We start from the raw sequence: 21,571 nt of genomic DNA, 5'->3' as shown, positions 1-21,571 counted from the left end.
TACATATGATGGCCATTTCCTTTTACTTTCCCTAATTCAGCTGTTTTCGAGGATGCCATTGTCTTAGTTGAATGTCAGCAAGCACACAAAATGAGCAACAAAGGCTGCATTGTACGTAGTGTGAGGCAGCCATCCAAAGGAGAGGGGAGCGGCGTGGTCATAAGTCTGGCAAAAAATCAGGTGCTAATAAAAGAGTTTGGTAGCAGAAATGATTGGGCAAGCTTGGTAAATGGCTATCCTGTAAAAACTGTCAGAATATTTGTCATGTGAAGGATCGCACTCTAATGGGAAGTAAGAAGAGCACCTGCTGATGACAGCCCCTCTGCGAAGGTAGGACATACCCTTCTCTCCATCAACCAGACAGCAGTGACAATTGGCTGAGCCTGAACATCAGCCTTCAGCGAGATGGACAGACACTGAAATGATCCAACAACGTCATGACCTGATTTGTGCATTGGCTCTTTCCAACCCAGCCCCTTACCTTGCAGACCGTAGAGCTGGCCAGTGCTGTGCTGTCGTGTGATGTGCTGCCAGTAGGCACTACGGGGCAAGGGCACCATGGTGCTGAGGGACACCGCTCGCTCACTCATTTTCATCTGAATCTGCAAAGTGGTAAACTGACGTGAAGGAAACGGTCTGAGAATAGCATGACCACTGGCTGCAAGAACTTCCAACGAAACAGCCAGCACAGCCTCTCCCTCCCTCCGCCTGCCCACCCTACACGAGCAGCAATGACTAACTCAGGGGTTAGTCTCCATGGGCACACAGCACTCGGGTTAGGAGGCCACGCTGCTGTTGCACACCAACGCTCACCTTGGTGCTCCCCTGGTCCTGGGATAGCACTGCTTCCCCAGTGGGGAGTTTTAACTCAAGCAGCTGAAACAGAAACCGGGGATCAGCAGAAGGTAGGAGAGCGCCGGTATGCTCCCCCTTCAGCAGCAAAGCCATCAGAGGGTCTTCCCAGCTACGCAAGCGACTTCCCAAAGCTAAATACAGCCTCAGCCCATCAAGAACCTGACTGGAGATGTTTCACACAGATGAGGACAAGTTTTGAAACATTTCTATTCATCTCCTCTCTCCTACAGCTGAGGAGCATGCCCGCTGGATGGCACAGGAGCTCAACAGGAGGTAACTGCATCCTTGGGCTGGATTCCATGAAGGAAGAGCATATCCAGGCACAGGGGCTGCAGCGCATTGCTGGAAGCCCCGTCTCACACTTACCCCTCCACACAGCGCCTTCTGCTACAGTTTCTCACATAATCACAGCCCCTTGTTATTTATACTAAACACAAAAATACATGAGAACTGACTACTTCAACACATGGGGTTTTTTCCGTTAGTTCAATAAGATGTATGTGCAAGCTGATAAAAATATTTGGATTCCTAAGCTTCACAATACCACTAGAATTCTCCTCTCAAAGCTCAGGAAAACATCAGCTCAAACATACCAAGGCTGCACTCGACTTTTCTAATTTATCAAGACAGCTATTTACAAAAGAGTAAGTTTTACATTTTAGTTTAACAAAACCTGAGGTGAAAGAATTTTTAACAAGAAGATAACATATTTTTGTGGGGAAAAAAAAACCACCGGCAAAGCAAGCACAGAAAAGAGGTGAGGGCTGGCTGTATCCAAAAAGACCCATTTCCAAGTTATTTAGAGGTGCCGGTGGACACTGTCTGTGATGTGAAGGTAAAACCAAACCAAACCAAACCTGCTCTTAAAACACCCACCTCCACATCAGCTGGATGTGAATCACTGCACCATGCCAGGTTCCACCTACACCGTACAGTGTATTTGTTACGGCTCCTTCACTAAAAGCCCCGACACCCTTTGCAGTGTAACCAACACACACCTCAGCACGGTGGAAGCAAGCAACGATGAATCTTTTACTGGGAATAAAAATCAGCAGAACATTGCGAGGATGGCATTTCCCAGCTGTAGACACATTTTTTGGTGGTTTTGTTCACTGGTGAGTCGGACAGCAGGTAAGGTAGTTCAGCTGTCAGGAGGGGTGCAAAAAACCAGCAGGCTATCTTGGGAGAAAAAAACCCAAAGAGACACAGCTAGAGAAAGATTAGATAAAGACACAGAATAAAGGCCAGAAGGGCTGTGCCTGCTGAACTCAATCAGCATTGGAAAAAAAATGAAAAACCCACCGCTAGAGAGAAGAATTAGCATGTTATGTCCTGAATACACAGCGTTTCATCAAAACACCTCGGACTGCGAGCAAAGGCAGCTTTAATGATGATCGATTTCATTCTCACAATTAACCTACTGTATCTCTGTGGCAACAGAAAGAGTAGGAGTAACTTGATAATGCCCTGGCTGTATGCCGCAGAAGCACCCAGCACCGTGTGCAGGTCGAAACCAGTCAGGATTGGGATGCTGGAACACGCATGAGCAAAGGCAGTGAGCAGAATGCCAGCGGGACAGGCAACTCCACGTATAATTAATACAACAAATAACTCGTTAACTGGAGGGCACCTAATCTGTAGCCTCTCACCCTCTTCTGCCCAGGGGAGCAGGAGAATGCTGAAAGCTGGAAGGAGATCAGGATCCCCAGAGCAATTCAAACGCAGCTCCCAGCACACAGGGCAGGCAGGCGTTATGGTAAGTCACAGAGAAACCACAGGAGCAGCAACGGAGATGTGGGGTGCAGTGAGGGGCAACACAGAGCCACCGCACAGCTCCGGTGGCCACAAGAGACGTGCAGAGGAAGGGGATGGAGAAGCAGCACTCGCAGCCATCGGCAGCCAGTGCTGAGAGCAGCCAGGGAGCTGCTGCCACCCCAACAGGAGCTTACTAAGGCAGCTTCCCATCCTGGGTGACACACAGGGTGTGAGTGGTTCCCAAAAGTCCTGGGGGGACAGGGAAGAAGGATTTTGTTTATTGGATCCCAACTTAACAAATAAGCAAAACTGCATTTACAAAATTTTAAACTTTAAAAGTATTGCTAAAAAAAAACCCAACAACCAAAAAAACCCCTGCAACCCCCGCAAAAAAAATCTAAAAGAAAACCCCTGCACACCAACATTCTCTCAAGTTAGCTGTGAACATGGCTCCAAAAGGGAAGAAAAGAAAGATGATTTAAGATTTGTTAGGTTTGGTTGGTTTCCTCAGGCTGGACAATCCAATTTGCAAAGATTTTGCAGAACAACTTGCACTAGGTAAACGTTCATCTTGAGATTCCCAATTGGAGAAGATTGCGCTCACTGTGGTTTTGAGGGGATTTTTTTCCCCAGTGAAGCGAGTTCATCTAATCAACCAAAATCAATTAGAACAATAATTGCTTAAGAAACATTTGCTAAATTCATTACAGCAAAACTATAGAATGACAAACAGAAACAACTTCAGAAATTAAAGGGCACTAAAATATTGCGGCTGGTTTGGCTGCTATCCATCTTACACTAATCCTCAATATTCTCCTCTTATTTCGAAACAGTGAGCACCATTTCCACGCCTAATTCTGAAACTCTATGGACACAGCCAGAGCAAACAGCACACTCCAGCCCAGACAGCAGCACATCAGATGGATTAAGCGCACCGTGCACACCTGAGCTGCCAAGAGGGGAAGAAGAGTCAGGAAAAGCTGCCGGTAACCTGGCTGATAATATCTTGCCATGAAGCACTGAGCTTTAGCTGCCAAAACTGGGAAGTTCACCGTCACTACTTCTTAGTGAGATGTCAAGTTGTAATGTATTTTTTAAAGCAACCTGAACTGAGAGCAGACATAAATGACAGCAGTCAAGTCACAGCGCTGCTCCTGTCAGTTTTCATGGCAACCAAATACTCCTGAAAATATAACTTGAATAGGTATTTTTTTCCATTGTCTGGCAACGCAGAAGTGAAAGGAAAGAAAGAGTCGGATGAGATGAGTTACCAAATGACCAGAATGGCTTCATGCATTGCTAAGCAAAGCCAGCTCTTTCTATCCCTTTAAAAGAGAAAAGGGAGAGATCTTTGAATTCACTGAAAAGGAAAACAAATGAAACCTGCTCGTGGAAGTGTCACAGACTCTGGTCAGCATATGCTTAGACCTCGACAGAAAGCAACAGCGCGCTAACAGCAAGTGTCAGGGTGAGGTGCCCAGCCGAGGAACCACTATCGCATCGATTTTCCACATGCATTTCAAGAGCCAGAGCCCGTTATGGTCATGAACTGAACCACCATACTGTAATATAAAGAGAGCGACTGCTAGGGAGGTGGCAGACACATTATAGCCCACGTTCTCAACAGTACTTGGCAGCTTTATTTTGCTCTACCAGCATGGGATATTCACATTTTTTTATTATTATTTTTTAAATTTTTTTTTTTTTGAACAATCACATCACTGATGCAGCACTGGTCAGGATTACAGGACCAAGCAGAAGACGTCTTTTCTCACCACCACACCTCCTACTTCCTTTTTTTTCATTTATCCTTTCTGTAAATAATAGCTCAAGCTTCACTAATACAAAAACTCACACCAGGTAAATAATTCTGGGAGACAGAAACAATACAGACAGCTGAGTGTGAAGTGCAACCATCTAAAATGAACTCCTTATTGAGGTGTTCAAAAGCAGAAGAAAAATATGGGGAAATCAATCAATCTGGACTAAGATGTACTTTACAAATAATTTGTAATCAGCAAAACAAGCCACCTAAGTTCTACACTGAAATAACAATCCTCTGCCTAAATTTCTAAAACAGACTATCCTTGAACCCCAGAGAAGTCACCAAGTCTTACTAAGTATTTATTTTGGAACCCCACAAGGTTTTTATGACAGACTTGGGAAACTTGTATTCAGGGACATGTGGAGTCATCTGGAACAGTTACATTCTGCTACTGAATTACAAGACTTTCAGCTCACCAGGAATATGTTCCTATGCCCCATCTAGCACTCTGGGGTCTGTAAAATTAGATTTAGGGGTTGTGGTTGGACACTGTTCATGAAAAAGCTTTCAGAGGTTGTGCAGCTGCTCTCTGTTGAAATGTATAGCAACTGTGCATCTGCTGAGTCTACTGGCACTTGTAAGAGGGAAATTTTACAGTAAAGCATCAGCCATCACCTAGTAAAGATGCTATTACATAAATTAAAACAAACAAACAAAAAAACCCACCAAAAAACGTAATTGCCTGTAAGCCTAGTCAATATTGTTATGGAACTTATGCCTGTTTTTTGAAGATGAAGTGCTGCTCTCAACAGGTTACTCAAATGCTTCTGATCCTGGTGGGCTACAAATGTTGGCTAGTTATGCTGACTTAGCCTAGGTTAATTTTAACCTCCTTAAATTAGTTACTGTTGAGTACTTGTATCATCTACCCATCTGTCTCAGCTTTGATAATTTTGGGTATTTTTGAACAAGAACTCCCTTCGTTAACTAGAACTAAAAGGTTCTTGGTTTAAAGCAAAAGTCAAAACCAGCAAAGACGGTGTTAGATGATGCTCTACTGGGAAACGGAAAAATACCAGTGCTGCTGGCTGCGGAGTTCACCTGATACTTCTAATATTTTTGAAAGAAAGCAAGCAAAGCATCAAGCTCTTCCTAGTGAACCTGGAAGTGCTGGGAAAAGCAGGTGGTCTAAAGGGACACAGGGCACAGATCGTTACAAAGGGTCCAAGTCAGTACTTCATTCTCACAGACACAGCATTCTCCCAGGGGCTCTACAGAAGCGACCACATTGTTAGTGACACCAGCCAGAAGTTAACAGGGGAGCATCAGCTGAATACTGGTATAGCACACTCTTTCATAGAGTGGAAAATGTATATCTATATGTAAAAACCACTAACTGGTCTCTTTCCTGTTGCAAGTAAAGACACTGCATGACCTACATAGAAACAGATATTACTTTTCCTCACTTTCCCATCTCAGTTATCCCACCTACTCTACAAATGACACAATTACCCATTTGCCTGCGTGCTCTGCTGAAGCAATCGGTTATCCAGTCCACAAGACCGGTTGGGACACTTGAAAAGACTTTCCTGTTGCTCCTCCTCTCCTCATTTGCTCCTCCTCATTGGACTTTTATTAAGAGAAGTGACTTTCCTACCATGTATTTGGCTTCTATTCTGTCTCAAGTCCAAGACAGTGGAAGAACAAAAGACATACAAGTACTTAAGGCAATTTGTTCCTTTCTCCATTCCCTCAACATCAACTCTCATCTTTTCTTAGGTTTCCACAAATAGTAATGGCATCTTCTGTTTCATCCTAGCCGGGTCTTCCAGTTAATACTAGGATAACTCATCACTACAATTTATTCCTGAAACCAAGACATTAGTAAAATTACTGAAAGTCTGCGACACGGATGTGGGTAATGGCAGCACTTATGTTTACACCAAGAGAAAGGTGTGAGTCTTGTTGCAGATTACATGATCCAGTCACTACTGCCTGGAATAGAAATGTGGTTTATAGACAAGTTCTTCCACAGTTGTCCATTCTGAGCATTTTATACATTCCAGAGGGCCTGTTATCTTCAAGATACTAATTTTGCTGCCAGGGTGACCCTGTGAATCCTGGAGTGTAGAGAACAACTGTGATGTAGGATGAACAGAATATTCTTTTTTATTCTACAGGCTTCAGGAGAAAAAAAAAATAATTTTTTTCCCCAAGTTATTAAGATCCTGAAACAAATCAGGTGAAAGTGCCATAGAATTGCCTTCCTTCAACATACTTTTGCAGATCCCATACTATCTTTTCTGAAACTGTATGTTAGTTTTGCATCTTACACTTCTATATTTCCTGCCAGTCATATGTGTCATAAAACAAGTTTTAGATAGACAGAGCATTTGTTGAAAACAGACATCCGCTGAGAGATCAGACAAACATCTAGTCCTCCCCCATAGCTTAATCTGAACCATATGACTCTTTCCAAATCATCCTTGGAGTGCAAATATCAATTAGTAAATGGAAAACTGAGTATGAGCCACAATATTTTGCAAATAGATTGACGAGAGAAGCTTCCAAACAAACTCATAATGCTGATTAATCAAAGGAATGTAATGAGACTGTGCACTGACAGGAGCTTATCATCTCTGTATTAATTCACACTTACTGATCGCTTTGCAAACACAAAAATTAAGGACTATAAGTTTCCCGTTCTTTTGATTCTTGAAAATCAATCCATTATATATATATAACCCTAAATAATATAATTGAGCAGAATTTAATAAAAGCAATAATCGGACTGCTTACTATTTGTGAATCAAAACTTAAAATCACATTCAAGAAACACATTGTTCATCAGTGCCTGGTGTGAAATAACAAGTAGCCGTACCATTGAGTTCTTCACACTCTGCAACAAGCGCTCATGTTGTTCTGCTATGGCCAAAGCAGCCGAGTGAACCTTCTGATAGATCGCTTCCCCATCTCTGGTCTGAAAGATGAATAGTCCTTCTCCTGTGTCACACATCCTGCCAAAGCAACAACAGATGGGTTCCAAGTGTGAGATTTAAGCTTATGAACAAACAAAACTTTACCATGCTCCTCTAGAAATGCTACTGCACAAGCAGTAAGAAAACAAAGGTTGTTGAAATAGGGAACAAAGCTATCTAAAGGTCTTTGCATATGCATCTTGGCAGCCCTGGTCCAATCTTACTCTTTTAGCCCATATTAGTATTGCTCTCACCAAACAGGGACTCAGCTAAGTACCGCTGATCTAACATAAGTGCTTAAGCTCTAGAGAGTTCAGGCACAAGACCCAGATTTTTAATATTCAGACTCTATCTAGAATCTGTGCCAGGTAGGATTAATTTGTCTTCTCCTTGCAGACTTAACGCTGCCTGTAATGAGTTTTGAAGAGTTTTGTCTTCCACTTGAAACAATCCTCGGCACCCCAATTGCATTGTCCTATCAGGGCTAATGCACGATCAGCTAAATAAAAATGTATCCTTGTCCTTCCCCAAGAGGACTAAGTTCTACAGTAATATGGAGATGGACATTTAAATGCCTCTTCCCTTTCCAGATAAGTTAACTGTATGATCAGTTTCTCTTTTACTATTTCAATTCTTTAATGTGCTTATCTAAAATAATGCATCCGTGTCCCCTAGAAAGGATTTGATAGCTCAGTTCAATAACGAGCGCTCCAACTTCAGCCAGCCAAAGGCTTCAGCTGATTAAGACTGAGCTGCAGAAAGCAATACAGAATGCCACCTCTAAACCAAGGAATTGCATTCAAATTTCTTATAAATCCATTTGTCAAAAATGATGGGAAACAGGAACATAACATAATCGATGGAAAACAGGAGTTCCTTCTCCATTACTTTAGGTTGCTTTTGGGAAACAACTTGGCACTCCCCGCTGCCAACTTCAAACTCCTCCTTGTACAGAACCCGTAACTCTGTGCCCAGAGGCCCACGCTGTACAAATTCTGGAATGATGCTTACCCCTTCCTCCCAGATCTGTCCATCCAAATCTCTTGCTTATATATAGTTTTATTTAAGAACAACCCTATACAGTAATACACAACGCTGCCAGCCTCCGCCCGGCAAGCCTCTGGGATCCCTCAGCTCTCCCGCCCCGTACCTCAGGCACTTTCATTCGGCATCTGCTCCCATTCAAGATGCAACCTGAGATTAACAGGGGTTTTATTCGGTTTTAGGTTTGTTTCCGTATTTTTGGAAGATTATTCTTATAGACTAGCCTCTGCCTGAAGAGAAGCTCTCATGACCTTCAACAACCTTCCAAAGCGGTCCAGTGCACCGCTCAGCACCACCGAGGCAAGCAACGCAATATAGCGAACGCACACCTACCTCCCTGCTTCAAAGGTGAACCAAGATGGGTCCCGCCCATAGCGTCGGAGGGCACTTAATGGCCAAGAGATGAGTTTTACTCTGGGATTCTGGATGTCCCAAAGACAGATATTCTCAAATGTTATCTGCAAGGTACATTCCCCATGCACATCTAAGTTAGGGGATGGCATCAAATACACATTGAATCTCTCTGGGAGAAAAACAAAAGGTTAGTCTAAAATCCCTGCCCATGAAATGCACAAGTCATTAAAGGAATTTCCTATTTTCCAGCTCTAATACAAGATCTTATTTCTACTTAGCACAATTAATTCAAAAACAAAGACTCAATTCCTTCCAGTAACTCAATATTGGGGCAGTCAGAATGCTGCACTCAAAGGGCGTCAAACATTCATGCGTGCATTCAGCCAATGAAAAGAACTGCACCATCATAATCCTGCTATTTGCAAACACATAATAAAATTGTGTGCATGAATAAATACACTGCAGTTGCATTTGTGCATGTAGTTAATTTGCATAGGAAAGTGAAGTAGCCACAGGGTCAGGTTTTGCATGCAATTACTATTATTATTTGCTTTACAGTGCTGCCAAAGAGCCTCAGTCACAGACTGAAACTGTTTTACAGACATCAGACAAGAAAAGACAGTCCCCATCTCCAAAAGCAACTAACTTGTCTGAGAAAGAGAAGGGCTACTCCAAAATAATTCTAGCTACCTTACTTGTTATTTCTGGTAGCAATTAAAAAAAAAAAAAAAGCAAAAAAAAACCCTCCAAACAAACAAAAACAACCCCCAGAAAACAGGAAGGAGGGCTTGGAAAAAAAAATCTTACTCCAATTTATTTCTGGTGTTCATATGCACAGTCCAAAAGGCTTTAAAATAATGCAGTTAAAGATTTAAACGGTCAACCTTTATGTACCTACCACTCTGCTCTCTCTCTACTCCAGATGCCAACAAGTCAGGCTCTCCAAGGCTAATGTCATTAATTCGTGTTCCAAGACATTCCATCTGCAGCACCTTGCACCACTCATCTGCCTCAAGTTCTGTATAAATGCCCAGAAAATCTGTGTGTAGGTATAATACATTTATAATTTCACAATTAATGCTCTTATGTTTTTTAATGTGCGTTGCCATTTTACCCACCTGACTCACAAGCAAAGGTTTTCGACGTGTCATCATTAAAATAAATCCCAACAGCATGCTTCTTTGTGCTTTTTGGCATTCGTAATATATTCTTCACATTATTGAGCTCTGTGACCTGAAAATGCACAATTTGAAGTTTTAATTAGGAGCTTGGAAATATATATATATCCATTATTGACTGGAGAAGGAGAGAAAATAATTATATCATGTTGCAAAGGACAGAGAAAAGGAGAAACAGCATGAAAGTGCCTATGGTTGTTCTTGAAGAAACACAGCCTTGACACGGATCACCTTAGAGAATCGACTTGAAGACCCTGGATGATGAAGGCACCGTATCCTCCAGTTCTCTCCTGTCTGCATGTGAGCTTCAGTGCAACACCATCTGAACAGCATTTTAGCCAAGAGGCAGGTAGAAACAAAGCTCACTCCTGTCTGAGAAATATTTACATGGAGGGCATGAGAAAGACCAACCTGATGTGGCAGAAGCAGAGAGGTGAAGATAAAAATCTAAAGGATTCACCCATTTGGAGGACCAAGTCCAGCTCCAATACAGCTTTCATCGTGGAGGACCAAAACTGTAAGAATGGTGAACAGCTGCTCTCTAAATTATTTTTTGATGGGAAGTTGAGGATTTGTTAGAATGGTCCACTTAAAAAATAAAAATAATTTTTAAAAAATCACAGTTTTAGTTATTAGAAAGCTTTTTAGCTTTAAAGATTTACAGACTTGTAAACACAGATTTCCATTGCTTGGTTGCCAAAAACTGATTGGAAAAATAGCTTTGACACCAAAAAAATAAACATGTATCTGTTATAAACCTTGTATACAGCTTTAATAAATACATACCACAGTTGCTTCATATATTTAACATCCACTTTTCACCCTCACAACTGTAAGTAACACTCCTAAATTTGACTGAGAAGGAATTCTTCATTATTTAATTTCCTTGGATTATAAAGGCTAACACCCAGAGAATCAGGAAGTCATATTTAAATATTCATTATCAGAAAACATTTCACTGATCCTTTCACATGGTAGGGGTTGAAGAAAGAGAGAAAGAGGGGAAACTTAACAGAAATGTTCCCACAGCTGTACAGCCTAACAGCTTTGCTGCTGTGGTCTCACTAGTTCTGTGGAATAGTCCCATATCAAACTGTGTCAGCTCTAAAAGAAATGCAGAGATTGTCTTATCTATGAGACTCAGAAGTATAAAGTTATCAGTGTTGTAGAATACAGCAACAGAAACTGCTCCTCTAGAGCATCTTGGGTTCACCGGTGCACCCACTGCATCTCTCTGGTCCTTCATCCTAGGTCAATTGCTTCTTTGAGTCAATTTATTGCCGATTCCCTTCCAGCGGGAGAGAGCAGCCAGCCAAAACCACGTTTTCCAGCAAACCCCCTGAACAGGTAATCTTACTGTCAATGGAAGGAAGAAAGAGCAGCTGGCGGGCAATGTCTCCCCAAGATAAAAATAAAGAATAGACCCAATGTCCAGAAACTCATTCTGTAGCCAGCAGCAGAAGGAAATAACGGAAGGAACATCCCATGGGGAACACATCAAACCTTCTGCACAACTGCCAAATTTAGAACTCCGGTTTTTATAGCCTCCAGGTTCAAGATTTTGAGAAGTGTCAAAACTGAGACTTCCTAATTGTGCTTAATTTTGCATGAGCATTTTTTACACTTCCAGGAAATCCTGAGATGGAAGCACATCCCCCAGTCCTAACAAGACGCCAACAAGCGCATTGTGAAATATGACAAATCTGTCATAACCTATTCCCATTGTGCTCAGCACATGACAGGTCAAGCACAAATTGTCAGCTGCCAAGTTCAACTCTCCTGTATTTTTCTCATATGCCAAGAAAGGATTTGAACGCAAGAAGAAAGAAAGAGCCAGACTTTCTCATTCAGGACAGCAGCTACCTTGGCATTTATACTGAGCTCATTTACATTTTCTGCAAATGAACATGCTAATGAAGTTTTGTACCTAGGAGTACAAAAGTTAGGAGAAGCGGAATGTAGCCATACATTTTGGTAATATCATTTAGCTATCTAGGAGCTGTCCTAATGGACAGCTCATTTCTTAAAATCAGGCATGTCACACTCCTACTGCTGGATATCCCAGTGATTGTCTCTAGCACGATGAATCCTGAGGATGCTGTGACAGGGCTCCATGAGATTATGAAAGGTTTATACTCGTCAGGGAATGTTAAGCTGCCTCCCCACGCTCACTCAGGAGCCAAAAGCACTTTTCAGTCATTAGGAGACTCAGAAGTACCAAGCAGTCAGCTGCTGCCCGTGACCCCACCAGCCCCTGGTGATGGGTAGCACGTGCTGCCTCAGCCCCGGGCAGGGAGACACGCTGCAGCCCAGCGAGGGAGCCGAGGGACACTTGGCCATGCAGGATGTTGCTAGCTACTGCACAGGGCTGGGACAGAAATACCAGCCAGCCAACCCAGACAGCATCACTAATGTCCCTGTGTGCAGACTGAGTCACACGCCTCCAGGCCAGATGGGAGCAGGTGTTTGTAACACTGCTGGGAACATGCAAAGGCCAAGATTAAAACTTTTGCTTTGTCTGCCTACGCTAAAGGAGAGACATTTCTGACCACCGTTTCTTTTACTATGACTCCAGCCCTTTACATCTTACCTTCACCACTCCCAGCATCCCTACGACAACACTTTACCCCCCAGACTGTTATGTTTTATTCTCATTAGGGCTGCAAGCTGCAGCTACTTCCCAGTCTCCCTACATGAGCTCCTGCAGCCTCTGCATCCCCGGCACAGAGTATCCATCACCCATTTCCTCTCATTTCTGTACCACTAGAGACATCCCACACTTTCCAGTCTCGGCACTCCAATCCCCAGCTCACCCCTACCCACCCAAAGGCTCCCAGCCTCACGCACTGTTGCTTGTGCACGACATCCACGTGGCAGCTCTAGCACCACGTCATCTCTGAACCCAGCCACAGGGACTGGGATTTGCTCTGGCCAGTATCTCAGATACCTGCAGTCTCCATCCACTCTAGGGTTTCACATCAGAAGCAGCTGGTCATTCCAACAAGATCTGCACAGCACACAGAGTAGGACAGAAGCCATGGACATGCCTTGCAACCACAAATTTTCTTTCTCTAGATCTTTCAGTCAAGACAAGTTTCACCAAAACTTACACAGCCACTCCTCCTCCACCCTATGGCCCAGCACAGCAAGCTCCCGTCTCCTCCCCCAGGTGAGGACAGCCACCTTTGCTACAGTCACTTCAGCCGACCATTCAGTTGGGCAAAACTCAAGTTGTCCAGAAGTACAGTGGCTGGGTGACTTGACCTCATGACAGCATAACTTGCAACTCCTACGCTCCCCTTTAGAAACAATTGTACTAAATACAAAACAGCATGAATATAATGGCATCAATGTTTTGGAGCTGAGAATAGCAATAATTCTTTCCTTCTTACCATAACTTCCTCTCAAAAGCCAGTTAGTTACCACAGTAAAGTACTTCTTTGTAATCTCAAATGCAGAGTAATATATTCCAACAGAGTCTTTACAAGAATCAGCTCATGCTTGAAATCCCAAATTTCATTTTTCTGAACAGAAATATTTGTTTTCATTTGAATACGCTTTCTCCCGCATTTGCTTTTTATTACTGTACTCCCTCTAAGCACACCATGTTACGAAGAAGACAATGCAGATTACCTAAGACAATATTTATCTCTTATCTATTGCCTTTGCAGTATTCACAGTGGTCTGTTTTGCTTTTCTGGGGTATCAACCAGCAGTTAATTCATCTTTCTAAGTGAAAACTCTCCCTAAGTCAAGAGAAGATGGAGAGCACGTGCGTGTGCTGCTGACCTGGCTGTTAGTGGAAGGGCACCTCAGACCGATGGGCTTTTCCCTGGGTCTGCAGGGTGGGAGTACAGGTAAGGGAGGACAGAAGAAGGGCCACAGAGATGGGGTGAACAAGAATAACTTAATTATATGAGGACTACTTTTTTAATGTGTTTATAGAGCTTTATCCTAAGTCCCTTCCTCATCACTTCTCCCCACCTCGGAGTGCTACATGCTGGGAGAAGGGAGGGGGGCAGGGAACCAGCGTGAGTCCGCACGCTGCAGCAGCATGCAGTAAATCAGGTGCTTCCAGGAGTCACCTAATGCCCTGTGTGAACGCAGACTGACTGCCATGTACCAAAAACACGCTCCGAGAGCCCTGGCCTGACTGCCATGTACCAAAAACACGCTCCGAGAGCCCTGGCTTACAGCCTGGTCAAATAAAATTGCAGGCAATTTCACCCCTTGGATGACATCTTGAAGAAATACTGAAATCAATACTATTGTGTCACTAATTTCACTGATAATCACGTCCTTTGCAACTCATGTTTTAGCTCTGAACTGGGGAGAAAAATAAAAAGAGTATTTCTATTTGGAGAAATGCTAGCTACAACATTTGGCAATTCCTGGGTTATTTGCGCTGCATTGACTGCTTGAGAGCTCTTGTACAATGGCATTTCGCAGAGCACAGTCTGCAAGTCTTCACATGCATCTGAAGATCTGATGGTATTTGCTTCTGTCGAGCTGCACAAGCTGACACCAAAGCATCTCCCTTTGAAGCATGACAGAGAGGTAGCCCCCAGTTCTGACCTCCAACCCACGTCCAACTGTCTCCAGTAACAGGCACATACTCCAGCCTCTTCCGAGATAGTTTGGAACTAAGGTTTTCTTCAGTACCAGACCTCACAGGCACAGGGAGAGTAACAGATGGACAAAATCTGGCACTCCGGGACTCTTCCTGAAGTCAGTGGCACAAGTGATAGCATGCAGAACTGCTCGGATTCAGTCTTTCAGCTCATGAATGCCTTCTGTCCTGGACACAACCTTGAGGTGCCTGATTTTTGCGTCTGGCAAAAATATATTCAATAAGCAGCTGCCCTCCCCAGGGTTGAACTGCCCAAGTTGCCTTCACCTCTCAGAGGTTCAATGGCACTCCAGAGCCGTAACTGCCCCTTCTGAAAGATCCAGCTTTCACCAAGAAGCTGTTCCTGCTGCCAAAGCTCAACAGTGCACATGCATTCCTGAGGGAGAAGTTGTCTAAAGATCATTTATATCTGACCTGCTGTGTCACCCGGCGCGGTGCTTCAAAACACCATCGTTATCCCAGGTGCCTAAATAGCCACCTCATTGGTCACCCTTGTGCAACAGATGGTTCAGATCGTCTGGCACATATGCACCGAATTCACACTGAAGTGGCAGGCTGCTAACATCCCCTGCACCGCGCTTTTGGAAAGGAGACAGGAGCAGACACCAAACACCTGCAAATATTTGAGGCTGAAGTTTTCCTTGTTTGCACTTCCAAAATAACTCTTCTCCTGCCAGTCTCCTGCAAAACAGTGTTCCCATGGTTAGTTGAATTCATGTCCATTTTATTTATCCAAGACTAATAAATAATGTAGAATTATAAATTTAACTCCAAAATTAAGTTTATAAACTGTGGGTAAACCACAAATATCAGACCTAAGACAGTATGAACAGAGAAATCACAAGAAGAATGATATTTTGTTAGGGGTTAAAGACCTCCCCTTTACATTCTTCTTCCCTCCCCTTTACTTTCAAGCCTCCTTTGTGTTAAGATGACAAGTCATATAACTGAAATACATTTCCTTCGATTAAAAACTAAAATTCTTGCAGCAGTGTGTGGTAGGAGAGTTCTGACCCAGGAACAGGGATTAATCACCCATTTCCCAGCCAACAGCACAAGCAGACAGAGCTTCACCCTGACCAGATACACTCAAGACGAAAATGCTTCCACCCCTCCCATTCCCCTCAAAACCATGCCAAACACACAGTTTACTAAAAATGGTCTTTAGCATTCAAACCATTGTTTGAATTAGTACATTATTCTCAAATATGGGTGGCCTTTCACAACACAACACAAGGGAGTATATTTATCACCTACATAACTGCCACATTTAATGTTTTCAAGCATCTTGTGTTTTAATCTTAATTAAGGACTTCATGGTTCTGTCTTGGCTTCCTGAAAATTCCCCCCACAATGACCAGAGGTAGAACACTTCCCAGGACACACCAGGGGAACATTTCATGGAAAACGCTGCTACCACTGCTGCAATTCCAGCCCAGTCCTGCTTGTAAGATTTGCCTGTACATAACTAACTTACTAGATATATGTAACATACTAAAATTTTATATAGTTTAAGTATTTATTTAAAAATATAAATATATACATGAATAAAAAATAAAATCTACAGCCTTGCCTACATCTCCATTTCTTCAGTGGGAGAAAACATCAGCTGCTAATTTTTCACTTGCTCACATAAGGAATTGCACACACTGGCTGTAACCACGCTGTAATCCAGTATTGGCTTATTTGGAGAAATTAAAGCCAGGAACAATGACCAGATTTAGAGATTCAGTTTTTACCATCGCTCTCAGCGGCTGCTCTGCCACTCACAGGATCAGTTGTCCAGGCACAAGGTATGTCCTCCCCTATGGAAGGACACATACCTGCCCCACAGACCTGCAGTGAGCATCGCTGTATGGCATGACCATGAAGATACCAAAATATCCTGACAAGTTACATTAATTCTTTTAAAACCTCAAACTAGGTATTTCATTCATAGTAAGTGATAGTATTCATTAAAATAAATGTTTAACAGCTAGTTATTAGCAGAGTGGTCATACTTCAAACATTTAATTTGCCACCGATACAGTTTTGCATCAGTAAGCCTGGAAAACAATTTACAAATTACACAATTCAATTTTCCAAATGGATTATTCCATAACTAGACAGAAAGACTGTTTAAATTACTTCTGCTGTTTCAAGGCAAGATTAATACAATCGGATTAAAACTTACATCCCCTTGAGGAATCAGTATATTCCTGTCAGCGGTATGCAATTAGTTGGTTTTGTATTGGAATATTAAGGGTTCTTCTGGCACATAGAGAAGTCAAATGTCATTTGGAGAAATAGGAATTTCTTCTCTCCTCCAATACTATTTCGTTAAAGTACATGGTAATTTGTGGTTGATTATTTACATTTAATAGTGAAAAGCAGACAGCTACCTGAAAGGCAATTCTCTGCATAGATTTTGTAGCCTGGATCCTAATTATTTTTTCTCCCTTGTGGGACCAAACGAATTAAGTGGGCAATTCGCTTTGCGTATGCAAATTTCCAGTTCACTTCATAAACTACAGCTGGCTGTTCTCAGATGACCTGTATTTCAGGACACTTTAACCTTTCCACTTTTTAAAAAAATAGAACAAGATTAGGAAGTATTTAAAGGTCAATATTATTTAAAAAAAAAAAAAAAAAAGTACTTCTTTCTTTTGTTGTTTTAGACTTCCAGTGGCAAGGATGCCAACAATCAGCCCCTGGTACAGGGCTGCAGAAAAGGGCACGTACATTATAGATTCAAAAGTGAATAAATTGGAGCCCCCAGTATAACAGAAATGCCACCGAGACACCTCAGAAATGCTGCTTGTGACCCAGACCTTGGATGGCGAAAGGAGAGACCTTGACTGGACAAAGGTGCCAAGGAGATGTGGCAGGGTCTCAGACCACAGCAGCTCAGCTCCAGCGACTGATACCACCAGGGTGCAAACAGAACAAGTGCTCTGGACAGCCTCTTCCTGCTAATAAATCGAAGTAACATTTGCACTTTAATTCATCACAGGGGAAAAAAAAAAAAAAAGAAAAAAAAAGGCAACAAAATGAAGCAATTTAACACTTCAGTGAAGGAGGCAGGTGCTATTGAAAAATTAGCTCCATTCATCATTTTTCTTTTTCTACCCTTTACAGTTTTATGATGGATTAAACCTTTCCTGAGATTGATGGGGTGAGCGGGGGCTCCTTGGGTTTCTAGATTTGATCCTGCTTTCAACAGCATTTGAGAATCACTTCAGAACCCAGGTAGGAAGTTAATGACCATATTTCTGAAACACTGGTAATCTGTGAGGCTTTTCTCTTACAGTATCATCCATCAGAATGGACTGCATTCATCCTCATATTCATTAGCACAAGCTTATGACACAGTGACACTTGACATGTTAACAGGACTAGCTGGACCTCTCATTTGTAGGATTAACTTTATTGCCAGGAAGAAGTAGCCTTCTGTCCAGGAGCGACAGAATTAGAATAGTCACCGAAAAGCCTCTACGCACCATCAAGCTGTTATTGCAACAGCTGCTCTTGCTGACCAAATGTGTGTCAAGACAACAGCAATGACCATCCTAGACCTCTGGATGATGTCTTGAGTACCGAAGTCCCATTAATATTATATATCAAAACCATGTGACAAGTAGTGTTAGTTGAAGACTCTGCCACATTAAGTTGTTTGTTGTGGTTTTTTATTAATAATTAACTACGTTTTTTATAAGAACGAGTTCAACTACAGAGCAGTATAGCACAGCAGTGACGTGTTCTTTTCCAACACCTCATATTTAACACTGTTAGAAGCTGCATCATTCACCACCTTAAGCTTTATAAATGTGTGAAATTCTATTTTAAAAAGAAACTCATTTTTATCCACCTGCGCTCTTCGTAAGGTAACACATTTTAACCAGAAAATGCTATTTAATATTCATTAGCTTCCTTTCAGTAAGGTTCATTAAAAATAAACAGGGCCCATCAACTTGTATAGCTGATGACAGCCTCATTTACCATCACAGCACAAAATCGGGGATGCTGCCGAGCCCCACTGCCAAATAGCAACACCGCCTAAGTGACAACCCACTGTCCTGGGCCACTACACTGAAACCACCCTACTCGTTTAGCACTGCTAATAGAAAAATAATAAATCATAAAATAAAAAATAATAACATAATAAATAATAATAGAAGAGAGTGTGGCAAAGAGGAGCGATAAACGTGGAGGGCAAATGCTTCCTGGGGTAGCTCCCACAAACAGCAGTGAGGTCGCAGCTCAGTGGTCCAGCCTGCCTGCATCCCCGTGGGCTCCCAGCAAGAGCATCCACAGCATCCAGGCTGGTGCGGTGCTGGGAAGCGAGATCTCTCTGCTTTATACAGGATGACTACAGGCCTTCTGGCAGAAACCTCAGCACTGCATCCCGTGACTGGGGTCTACATACCTGGGACCTGAAGCAGCCAGAAGTTACAGGGAAGGGCTCAGTGATGGGAGCTGGCAGTCCAGCTCAGCAGGTCCAAGACTCAAAGAAAACACAGAGAAGCTCAGACTGATCGTCTCAGGTATATTCAGCTTAAGACTCAGACCCCAAGACACCCCACCCGCCCCATGAAAGGAAATAATCTATGAAGTCACCCCCAGTGGAACCGGTGCTTTCGGGAGTACACCTACATTCCAACTGGGTTTATTCCTCCAAAAGGTAGAAATTTCTCTGCCCACTTCCCCTCTCGATGTTTGGGTTTAGGTCTCCATCCTGCCTCAAATGATCTCTAGACTTGACAAAGTTCTGATAAAACCCACACAAAATACATGTGTAAGATGTCTTACTGCTAGGACAATGTTTCTCAAAACTTCAGCCAAGACTAGGGTTTGCTTTAATGGCTGTAACTATTAATATCACAGAGCCGATGATGTAGTTACCGCTTTCAGAAGCGGCCACTTAAGCAAACAGCCGATTCCCCATGACTGATAGTGGAGTTTGACCATTGTTTATTCCTGTCAAATAAGCTACCAGAGAAGTACAGAAACTTTAATGTATAGAAGACATAATAGCTTAAAATTAAGTAACTGTTAACTATAGACTAATCTTGACTTAAAACTGAAAATCCCTCCAAGCTAGTGAGGCTTTCTATGGTGCTTTAGCCTGCAGATCCAGATATTGGAAACTGCTGTTAGGTTATATACGTGACAAATGAGCGCTAACCTACAGAACTTCTTGGAAGAAGATAAAAAAGTCAAGCCTCATTTAGATTCCTCTTGGATTCCATATCCATTACCTAATGTGAACTTCAAGTCAGCGTGTGCTGCTAATGTATTGCATTAATACAGTGCAAGAAATACAGATTTGCAACAATAATTGACAGAATCATACTAATATAAAATCAGCATTCCACACAGCACTAGAAATTGTCTTATACGCACTGTGCCGCCCTCAAACATGTCAAATGCAAATTAAAAAAATGCACTTCTCGTTACTTTTGAAAGTTGCTTAATATAAACTTGAATGAACTATTTCTGGGCATGACTTACTACAAATAGCCACAGGTTCTATGACCAATCAATTACAAATTACATGGCATGTAGACAGACAAGTCTGAATTCAGATTCAGTATTCCTCCAAGATTTCCTCCTAAATGTATGTCAGAGTGAGTAAATGCAGATCAGCCTCACGCCGAGCTGTGCTCGCCAACTCCTAGGAATTTATGCACATAATTCCTAATCTTCTAATACATTAAGCTTTTGCCAACAATGATTATAAATTAAAAGATTTCTTATTTTCATCTCCATGCCCAGGAGAATTACACATGTAAATTCTCAGCTGAATATGAAATATGCACGTAACTCCAGGGAAGTGATTAGTGGGAAAAACTTTATTCTTTTAATAGCGGTGAATTTAGCGAAGGTTTTCACACTATCATTGCAAGAAAAATTTGCACGTTGTCCTTCATTCCTGTCGCTGTCTATTTCTTCCCACAGATGCAAAATCCTAGTAAAATGGGAACCTCTAAGTATCCAACTTTTTGGATTCACATGTTACCTTGGATGGTTGTCACTGTAATTACGATGAGCAGTAGTCACCACAAATTATTTCAGGTATGATTTTAAAGGGCTAAGGAGAGGAAAGGACATCTTCTTTAAAAATAAAGTAACTTCCCATTAGCTTAGCAAGACATTCACTACAAAGCAGAAAATATAACACCATGCCTCTACTCCACTAAAGGAAGGAACACACATGTGGGTTTAGGACCTTGACAGTAAAAAAAGTTCAAATTTTCAGGCCAATTAATACATGTCAACTTCAGATTCTACTCTTAATTGTAGGTAATAAAAAGTTTTCAGAAACAACCTTGTGTCTTACCTTGTGATAGCATCTAAAGTAAGCAGCTCGTTCATCTGAGAATTTCTCCAGCCTCTTTGGCCCTTTGCTTGAAGCTTTTTTGAATACTAACCAGCATCTCTGGTAAATCTAGAAACACAAGAGAGTAAACTTGGTATCTCAAATGACTCAAATATCACTAATATTCACATAGAAGTTAAACTCATAAATCAGCTGTTGCTCTGGAACTACAATTAATGACTCTCAGTAGATTAGACAAAACATAAAATCAAGCTAACATCCTATTTCTTTTGAATTATGATACAATCAGAAATTTCCATGAAGACAGTGCATGCTTGTGTGAAAGGTGCTAGCAAGTAAGCTGTAATTATGGCTGCAAATGCAGGGCTTTCTAGGAAACAGCTTTTAAAAAATAAAATTACACACTTTTCTATATGGATTTGCTACTGGTTTCAGTCTTGCATGCTTAAGGCAGACATGAAGAAAGCTTGAGCAGACAGGTAGGAATGGACCTTCCATCACAAAAGTACGAGAGGTAAAACTGTAAGTGTATATTCTACACATAACGGTAAATGAGGATACATAAGGGAGAAGGAACTGAATCACTGGGTAATGAAAAGGACAGATCATTTAACTGCAGAAGCCAGAACCATTCTGACAACCGGCATTTTGCTTTCAAGGTCCAGCTGAATTTAAATTCAAGTTACTTGAGGC

General features: G+C 42.1%; 1 protein-coding gene across 2 annotated transcripts in view; it reads right to left on the bottom strand.

Annotated features, from left to right (window-relative positions):
• DOK5 (docking protein 5) overlaps window positions 1-21,571 on the bottom strand; it is a 45,521-nt gene that overhangs the window by 3,020 nt on the left and 20,930 nt on the right. Inside the window, exons 2-7 of one of the 2 annotated variants that reach the window (XM_027813595.2) lie at window positions 20,879-20,986; window positions 9,870-9,984; window positions 9,650-9,790; window positions 8,731-8,920; window positions 7,257-7,392; window positions 482-602 (exon numbers count right to left, since the gene is read on the bottom strand). In XM_027813595.2, coding sequence (XP_027669396.1) covers window positions 482-602; window positions 7,257-7,392; window positions 8,731-8,920; window positions 9,650-9,790; window positions 9,870-9,984; window positions 20,879-20,986 — 811 coding nt within the window. The remainder of the gene's footprint in view (window positions 1-481; window positions 603-7,256; window positions 7,393-8,730; window positions 8,921-9,649; window positions 9,791-9,869; window positions 9,985-20,878; window positions 20,987-21,571) is intronic. The other variant, XM_027813596.2, reaches the window with a different exon arrangement.

Source organism: Falco cherrug, chromosome 10 (assembly GCF_023634085.1).
Source record: "Falco cherrug isolate bFalChe1 chromosome 10, bFalChe1.pri, whole genome shotgun sequence".
Taxonomy (NCBI): Eukaryota; Metazoa; Chordata; class Aves; order Falconiformes; family Falconidae; genus Falco; species Falco cherrug.
The sequence above is the reverse complement of the archived record's forward strand: the minus strand, read 5'-3'. Positions and strand labels throughout refer to the sequence as shown.